The sequence below is a fragment of the Periplaneta americana genome, chromosome 16 (assembly GCF_040183065.1).
Source record: "Periplaneta americana isolate PAMFEO1 chromosome 16, P.americana_PAMFEO1_priV1, whole genome shotgun sequence".
In the NCBI taxonomy this organism is placed as follows: Eukaryota; Metazoa; Arthropoda; class Insecta; order Blattodea; family Blattidae; genus Periplaneta; species Periplaneta americana.
Window position 1 is genome coordinate 82,834,699 of NC_091132.1, and position 9,541 is coordinate 82,844,239.

The window sequence follows — 9,541 nt, forward strand, 5'->3', positions numbered from 1 at the left end:
AATATTAGCCTACGCAATAACAGATGAGGCATCAATTAAATGTAACAAAACAATAACAATAAGAAATGAAACATTACTGTCAATATTGTTTATTTAACAGATTACCATCGCATGGGTGAAATAAATAAGATTCATTTTAATGGAGTACAATATTCTTTAATTGAGGTAGTGATGAAGTTAATTACTAGGGATTTGAGCGGAAAATAAACATCAGCGAATGCCGATTAAACATGTTGAACAGTATCAAATGTCCATTATTGGTGTTTATTTTAGTTATTTACAAAAGTCTGAGACGATAAAAATTTACTGGGATTTCTACTGAGTCAGATCTGACAAAATAGAAACCTACTTTATCGGCAGAGTAGTCGTGACGACCTTGTCCAGTTGCACTTTGTACGGATAAAGGTCGTTGCACCTAGAGGTAACAGAGCACCTAATACTCTGCGACCTGCTTGTCAAGTCAGTGCAATGAGTTGCCTATATGGAAGGGGATGCTCGACAACTGAAATTGTGTCATGCTAATTGGTTATAATTCTTCATTAGGTCACTGTGTCATGTAGGACAATCGAAAACATCAACACAGCGGTACGCGTTCAAACGGGTTTGTGTTTTATTGGCAGTATATCAAACACGGGATAGAGGGAGGGGGGGGGGGCGAATAGTGGAGTTTTTTTTATTCTGTCAAGGTTTGGGAATAGTAGCAAAGCAACAAACATTAACCTAGTAAATGTCAGCATTTTAATTATACACATATTTTTTATTAACTAAGTAAATTTGTAAATGGATTAAATACTTCGTTTTGTATGTTATAATCAAATGTTTAACATTTTGTTCCGCTGATATTACGAAACTTGAAATTATTTTATCTGTAAATAATTAATTTACCTTACACTGTTAAATCACGTTATAATTAAGCCATGCATATTTCATATACATTTTATTATTTGCTAGCTACCAATAAGGTCACCCTATTTTCCCTCTGAAGACTTTTTAAAGTACGTAGTAGATAAGTCTCTAGGATAGATTACCGGCATTTGAGATCACTACTTAAAATCACAATATTATACAGAGAAACGAAAACATCTGTGAGAAATTAGAAACTTCCAATACCACAAACGAACTTCAGGGTTACCAGAAAATTGGAAACAATAAACAATCATAATACCCACCTCGCAGAACTTCACGATGTCCAACTGGATGATGAAACAGAGGCAGATCAAACACTAGATGGAAGGATCAATTTTCAACTAAAACTTTTACTCCCCTCCACCCTTTCCAAATCCACTCAATGAACCCAAGAATATATTTTATTTGCAGTGAAGGATATGAGAAACATGGAAGGGATATTTCGTGAATTTATTCGGCCATTTGAAGGTTTTATTTACCACGTAAATCAAACAAATGTATCTTTTCATTTTGTTTTATTGTTAATTTGTTAATAGTATATTCTTAAGATTACACATGAAATTAAAGCTGAAAACATCACAGGCAAAAAATTACAGTCTAAAAGTTCATATCACAAATTTATAATATTTACATACATAGTAGGGGATCAGTCTAAATAATGTTGTTTCACAATATATTTAATTCTGAATTTCAATCAAAATAATTAGCTTTATTTCTAGTTTGACAGTAGACAAGAATCCTTTCTAAAAATTTGTATTCACTTTTTTATGTTATGTGACACACGTTTACTACAACAGAATTGAGCAAACTCAGGTATTTAAGCTATTATCACAAATTCAAGAAAGATCCACATATATATTTTTTAGAGTCCATTGTTCAATAATCTTCGTAATTGTCAGGTACTGTGTAAAGAGATTTATAACTGTCTGTATCTGATAAATTATGTTCTATGATTGAATATTCTTACTCTTCGAACTTCTTCGGCGACGGAACTTGTTCTTCTGCTGTCTGACCTGTAGTTTGTACACCCCCTCTCCAGCAAATGTCGCTGTCGGGTAGGGGTGTCCAGGCGAATTCTCCGGATGGTGTAGCGGCGAAGTGGACTGGAATGGGGATCTGCTGGTGCCCTCGCGTTACAGGAATCAAGGTCATGCGCCCCTCCATCCACACCCCGATCACTCCGCCCGTCTGCTCGGTCTTCCGGATCAAATCGTCCCGGAGTCTGGACTCCAGCGCCTCGTTGGCCGAGTTTTGGTCAGCTTCTGACAGGTCGGGAACTACGGACTCTAAGGTTGCGGGCTGGGGGGCCGGCAACTGGTAGTCGCGGCTCTCGAACCGATGACCTTTCTTATGGAGAAGCTTCATCACTGGTTTCAACATCTGTAACAATAGGAACGAATACAATAGTAAAATTCGTCGCAGAATCTATACAATTATGTGTATCGTATTCTTTCTTAATACAAATAATTTGAGGTTATATCGAATACGAAAAACTGAGTTGGAATTGAAAATTAAAAAAGTTGAAAATAAAAATTTGAAATTGAAAATTTAAAAAATGGAAATTGAAAATTAAAAGATTGGAAATGAAAAAGTTTCAAATTGAAAATTAAAAAGTTTCAAATTGAAAATTTAAAAAAATTGAAATTTAAAATAAAAAAAATGAAATTGAAAATTAAAAAAAATAAATTAAAAATTAAAAAGTGTGAAATTGAAAATTAAAAATGACAACTTAAAATATATAATTCAATTTCAGAATGAGCCGCAGAAATGTTTAAATATTAAACTACTGTTAACATTTAGACTATTCTTAAATTAAATACTCATATGACTAAGTATGGCAAGACTTAGTTGGTTATGAATTTGAAAACTGCACAAGATGCATAAAAAAAGATATAGAAAGTCAAACCAACCTGCTTGATTCGATGCACTTTTAAGGAGATGAACTTGCTGCTTTTCTTCACAGGTGGAGCTGAATTATCGGAAGCCATGATGCTATTCCGCTGCTACGTCAAACACTGAACTGATAAACACAAACACGTGTTGCTTCGTATCTCAAAATCACCAACTTACTACCACGCTAGCTTACTTCGAACTGATCCCAATATCCACTCCCCTGCTCGTATTTATACCATACGGGTCGTGACGTCAGAGAACGGGAAGAAAAAACAGTTGAAAAGGTGGGGAGGGAGACGTTTTGGATAAAAGGTTTTGTATTAACAGGGTAGGGACGCTTCTCGGCGTGTAGTTTGCAGTAGTAGTGGCTGATCTAAAAGCCTAGGTCGACAGAGCGAGAAAGAGAGGGAGTTTAAATGTATGGAAGGAGTAGTTGAGGGTAAGAGCGACATAAACCGGCTCACGAATACCCTAATTACCATCACAAACAATGCCATGTTACTCCCTTTCAAGCTTCTTTGAAATTTGAACCTCACACAATAGACTCATGAAATGAAAATGAAGTACTGTTTATGCTACAAAAATGCAAAGTGGGCGGTAACAGGTATTTTAATGATGCCATACTTGCAGCATTGTATTATTCCTTATAATAGACTTATTCAGATTTTATTCACTATAGTATATTAAAATGTAAGAGATTTTAATCTGCAAATGTATGTAATATGACAAGCATACATTAAGGGAATAAACATTTTATTCCCGCCATTATTTTTTTGAGGTTAAAGACCTTAAATAATTCTTTTGTATGGATATGAATTGTCATTGGAGGAAAAGTGTTCAAGATGTTATCCACAAGGTTGGTAAAAATGACTGAAGAGTTGAAAAGACTGAAAGTCAAAGATTATAATATCAAACCTTTGAACAGAAATAATTCCATTTATTTATTTATCGTTTACCACCATAGATGAAATTGACAATTATCATTAACAACAAAACAATAAATACCACCTCCGTGGTGTAGGGGTCAGCATGGTGGTCTTTTACGCAGAAGGCTGGGTTCGATTCCCGGTCGGATTGAATTTCCTGGTTGAGGTTTCTCAGGGGTTTCTCTCAACCATAAGGCAAATGCCAGGATATTCGGGCCACAACATCCCTGAATATCACCGGTCTCATTCATCACCGAAATCATATTCATAACAAATCAGTAATATAACTTATATACAATTACCATCTAGTTCACAACAATAGAACCAGTCTCAACAATAGTACACAGGCCTTCGGATTTCATCCAAAAAAGATTAACTCGCGATATGACCAGAGATGTTAAAGTGAGTATAAATAACAGCGAGAAAAAAAAACAATAAAACTGACAAAAATTGTGTAAATTAATCAAAATTAAAACTGTCAGATAAATCAACAACAATAATTAATATTTTGAATGAAGTTGTCACTATAAATCATTTTACGGCAGTTTTAAATTGCCTTACCCATTTCAGGTAATCTGTTGAAGTATTTAACCCCAATACAAGAACATTAAACGAGTAGGCCTAGGCCTATACATACGCACATAGTGTTCTGCCAAATGCCTTCCTCTTAGTCTCCGCATATGATCCATATATCTTAATGTCGTCTATCATTTGATATCTTCTTCTGCTCCGAACTCTTCTACCGTTCACCATTCCTGCCAGTGCAGCCTTCAGTAGGCAGTTTCTCCTCAGCCAGTGACCTAACCAATTCCTTTTTCTCTTCCTTATCAGTTTCAGTATCATTCTTTCTTCACCCACTCTTCCCAACGCAGCTTCGTTTCTTATTCCGTCTATTTCACACGCTCCATTCTTCTGCTCAATTAAAAATAGACTTTGTATTTCGTAATTCTGAAATAGCCTAATTGATCTGTAACTCATCATGTAAAATACTTAAATAATGTGTAGCCTTGACTCATAAACACAAATTCTTGTTAGTGAATTGTTAGAGAAAGGAAATTGTTTCATGTTCTGTTTCATTATGCCCATTAACATTTCCCTTCCTATAATCTTCCAAACTGAAGACGATGATTATGGTTATGATGATGATGATGATGATGATGATGATAAATTCTGTTTCAGTTTCCTGAAGATATCTGCTGTAATTGCACCATATAATAATATAACAATAATTTATTTAAATTTCTCTACAATATTTCCAATGTTGACAAGAGTGGAGATTGTGAATTATTTTTAAATTACATTTCGCTTTTCTAATTATAATCTTAACGCTAATATTTAATATAAGAAAACAAACTGCATCCGCGAGACATGATGTAAGATGCACTACAAGCTCTCTGCGTTTGCAAACAAAAAAGTAATCCCTCAGAAACAGAGTCATTGTGCCTATAAAATGCTTTCATATTCGGCGTTAATCTTGTAAATATTCTAGCCATTATCACCCCGCTCCATGTCATGGTATTACTCGACCAAGGCCATTGGAGTCCTGTATCACAGAGCCGTGGCGCTACTGCTCCTGCGTTCGTAATACCGCATCGCAATAGTTCACTTTACGCCCGCACCTCCACTCGCCTTGGTCGAGTAATAACATGCGGGGTGATCGAAGGTCAGTCACCTATATGATTATCACCTAATGTTCAATTTCAGCTCAACTTCTACCTCCTATAAAACAAACACATCACCCGTACTAACAGTAAGATTTTCTTGACGCACGGACAAGTCAATGCCTGGGGCAACACAGAATTTCACACAGGAAAGCAGGGACGCAACTAGGATTTTATTATTCTATTTTACATTAAATTAATAAAAATGATTTTAAATTAGCTCGAAATTTTAGCCCATCACATTTAACAACTTAAGCTATAGAAATATGTATATTACAATCATGACTGACTTAAAAAATTTCAATATACTATTTTGAATCTTAGTTATAGCCAATTAAATTTAATTTTGTATATAACAGAATTTTTTGTTCACAACATGAAAAGCACAACATGCAGCCCATATTATATCCATATTAAATTATACCTACTTATTACAAGTTATGGGAGTTGTAAGTGCCAGAAAACATTGGACACAAATAATATTTTGCCATATTTGCGTCTTCCAGCACGGCGCCCGGGGCACATACCCCGCTTGTCCCCCTTAGTTGTGGTTCTACTGAAACTGACTTACATCCAGGCAAAGGCAAAATTCGTACCTTTTATCGAGTAATATCAAAACTATAGAACCCTGATCTCACGAAGGCTAACGTGGGGATAAAAATAAAATTTATAAAAGAAATTAAAATGTGTTTCTTTCACGCAATGTAAAGAGAAATTCGTAATAAAACATTGTGACGAGAATTGACTTACCTACTAGAAAATATTTATTTGCCTATGATTGATTTCACTATTCGAACTAGAGATTTTTTGTACTGAATTAATACAGTCTGTTTCATCACAAAGTTAGAATGGCCGCATTCCCTGTCGCTGATTATTTAATTTAAATTTACACTTAAGACAGTTTATTTAGTAGGCCCTGTACGAATTAAATGCTCTAAGTATATTATTGCATACGTATGTAAATTGTATATATTACATATATAAACATTTTTGAAACTGATATTTTTAGTTAGGTATTTAACAACGCTCTATCAACTACTAGGTTACTTAGCGTCAATAAAATTTGTGATAGCGAGACGGTATTTACCGAGATGATGCCGAAGATTATTTGGCATTCGTCTTATGGTTGGGGAAAACTTTGGAAGAAACCGAAATAGGTAATCATCCCAAGCGGGAATCGAACTCACGCTCGAACGCATCTTCGAATCAGCAGACAAACGCACCTGCTACGTAAGCTACATCAGTGGATAGTTGAAAATTAACAGTAATGAAAGCTACTTTCAACTTTTAAAGACACGAATGGTTTACTCATACAAAGCTAAATTTATTTCGTCTATAGATCCTAAGTCGTAACGAGTTGACAGGGTTGTAAAGTTCTGTGCTTTAGATATCACGACAATGAAGTTTAGTAAGTATCAATATAACGCTCTAGCTGCTTTTTTCACTCTAGCAGAAGGTCTAAGAATCGTCATGAAATTAATCGACTATGACATGAAAGTATTTTATTTTTCTGTAGCTTGTTCATGACATTACAAATAAACAGGATATTTCTCTTTTATTTTCTTTTCTTCTACTTCTCATAGTCCCATTCCTTTTCCTGTGTCTTTTACGATACAGAAAAATGTAAAAATTTCTTTATTTTTCATCCTTCTGTAAGTTTAACTAGTAAGAATAAAATAAACTATTTGAAGAAATATCATCTCACTTTCACTAAAGTTGTAGGGCTAATGGTTGGCGCTAATGGTCTAGCTCCAACCTCGCCTTTGATTCTGTTTCTGTAAGAAATTTCAATTAAATAAAGCTTTCATTTGTGATGTTTCCCTTGCTGTCATCGAAGAATCGCTTGCCATTTTAAAATATTATCTGTACACTGTCCTAACGAGAACATATCGTCGTTGTTCCTGCAATAACTCCTATGTGCAAAATATAAAATTTTTCAGTAGGAAGAAAAAACACATTTATTCATCCTATGGCAGCCGTACATAGGAGACTGTGAATTCTTAAATTTTCGAAACAACGAAATATAGTTTTTATTATTTGCTGTATCACTATTTAAGTTATTTAATAGAGCAAAAATCTGAAAATCGATAACTATGTTACATAGGAGTTATTGCAGGAACAATGACGATTTGCTTGAACGTTTAATCTGCTTATTTAGTAAGTTTTATTTATTTTAGTTTGTCATATTTCTTGTTCTTAATTTAATTTAATTTTATGTTTTTCTTTTGTAATTTTTCCTATTCTCTTCTTTTAATTCCATTTTGTTTCCTCTGTGTGTTATGCTTTGTCCAATAAGTCAGTCCCGTAGTTACGAAAGTTTTTCTTTCTTAATAAAAATATCTCATTTCCCTCTTCGTCTTGTTCATTTGTCAGAAGGAAATTATAACTAATTTTATTTTATTATTATTATTAATATTATTATTATTATTATTATTATTATTATTATTATTATTATTATTATTATCCTCTCACATTCGGAGTTAAAGAGTTGTTTTTCTCCTACATTGAAAGGTTTTATACTTGGTAGCCTATTATTTTCGGAACTATTAGGCACTGTTAACTTATACTGAAGGAATTAGTTAACTTGTTCTTCCCTAGGTATTTTATCCGTGTCAAGTCACGCCTCATATCCTTTTAACTTCACGCAATAAGTAGATAGATGATGTGACTCCCCTGTCGTGTTGTCAGCACGATGCAGAGTATTTATAATTAAATAAATGATTTAATGCAGAGTCTCGTAGTATAAAATACGTCAGGACTCTCAACAAATTCTGAATCGTTGCCTACTAAAAGAGTTTTTGCTCCGTAACTAGATTGAGGAACATGCATATCCTACTGTATATTTATATTTGTTGTTGAAGTAGGCTAGGAAAGCAACGCTTCGAGCCGGCACTTGCGTCGTTGTTGAGCGACACAGCTCATGTGTTAAGCATGAAGACCCGTGGCAGGTGTGTGCCAGACACGAGTTTGAGGGTGGACGGGAGGGGGCGGGGAAGAGGGTTACACTGCAGCGGGTGTTTTAGGGAATCGTGGGAACGCGGGTCGGAGGATCGTTCCCACACATCGCAGGGGCAGCAGATGGTAGCTGGCTGCTCGTCTAGGTGTAGAGTATCCCTGCCTGCACCTTTCAAAAGTCTTGAAGGAATGCGTAGCTCCGAGGGTCGGTCAGCAGCCAACACCTGCCGCCCAGCCGCAATCCGCGCAAGTCGCGGCATGTCCGCGCGGCGCTTCTCCGTCGCATCACTTCACCAATAATAATAATAATAATAATAATAATAATAATAATAATAATAATAATAATAATAATATAAATTTCCAAATATTGGGATTTATTATTATTATTATTATTATTATTGTTATTATTATTATTATTACACGGCTGAGAGCTCAGTTGATAGAGCAATTGGCTACGAACTGGAAGATCCTGAGTTTAGTCCCAGGTGTAACGAGATTTTCTAGTTACCAAAACTTCCAGAACGGTCCCGAGATTCACTCAGCCGCCTATAAAATTGAATACGGGGTCCTTCCCGGAGGTAAAAGCCGGTCAGAGCGGGTGCCGATCATATCACTTCTTTCTAGTGTCGGGGTCATGAAAGTATGGAGTTCTATCTTCACGCCCCTCAAGTTCATTTATGGCGTGTAAAGGGAATAAGTATCTATATTATTATTATTATTATTATTATTATTATTATTATTATTACTGTTATTATCATCATTATTATTATATTGGAGTTTGGGAATCATAAGACGGAAACATCCTTTGCAAATCGGCTATAGTGTCATAATAATAATAATAATAATAATAATAATAATAATAATAATAATAATAATAATAATAATAATAATAATATCCTAATTACAAACTAATAATAATTATAACAATTCGCTACGGATCAAGTGGTAGTACATTTTTTCGGGTTTCATATTCCGCCAACGCGAGTTCAATTCTTGTCAGAAGTGAACATTTAGGTATAGTGTGAATGCATCTCCTAGTCTTATCTTTGTCCTTCATTGTCCTAAACTCTAGTTTTCTGTCATGGTAATCATTGTTGTTTTTGTTTAGTCAACTGTCCAAGACAAGTCTGAACCTAACAAGTGATACCAACAAGGCACCACTTATGAGGCATCTAGGCCAGGAGATTATGGTGTAGGGCA

General features: G+C 34.9%; 1 protein-coding gene across 1 annotated transcript; it reads right to left on the bottom strand.

Annotated features, from left to right (window-relative positions):
- Positions 1-1,551: 1,551 nt before the first annotated feature.
- Positions 1,552-3,009, bottom strand: LOC138716222 (uncharacterized). The gene is made up of 2 exons (XM_069849059.1): positions 2,817-3,009; positions 1,552-2,286 (listed from the first exon to the last, which is right to left on the bottom strand). The coding sequence occupies exons 1-2, from the start codon at positions 2,892-2,894 to the stop codon at positions 1,870-1,872; spliced, it is 495 nt and encodes a 164-aa protein (XP_069705160.1). The 5' UTR covers positions 2,895-3,009; the 3' UTR covers positions 1,552-1,869.
- Positions 3,010-9,541: the final 6,532 nt, after the last annotated feature.

What these genes read in the sequence shown, in the direction of transcription:
- LOC138716222 (XM_069849059.1), bottom strand. Translation starts at nt 2,894, where the DNA reads ATGGCTTCCGATAATTCAGCTCCACCTGTGAAGAAAAGCAGCAAGTTC. An exon ending in AAGTGCATCGAATCAAGCAG is followed by an intron (nt 2,287 to 2,816) that starts GTTGGTTTGACT and finishes CTATTGTTACAG; the next exon opens with ATGTTGAAACCAGTGATGAA.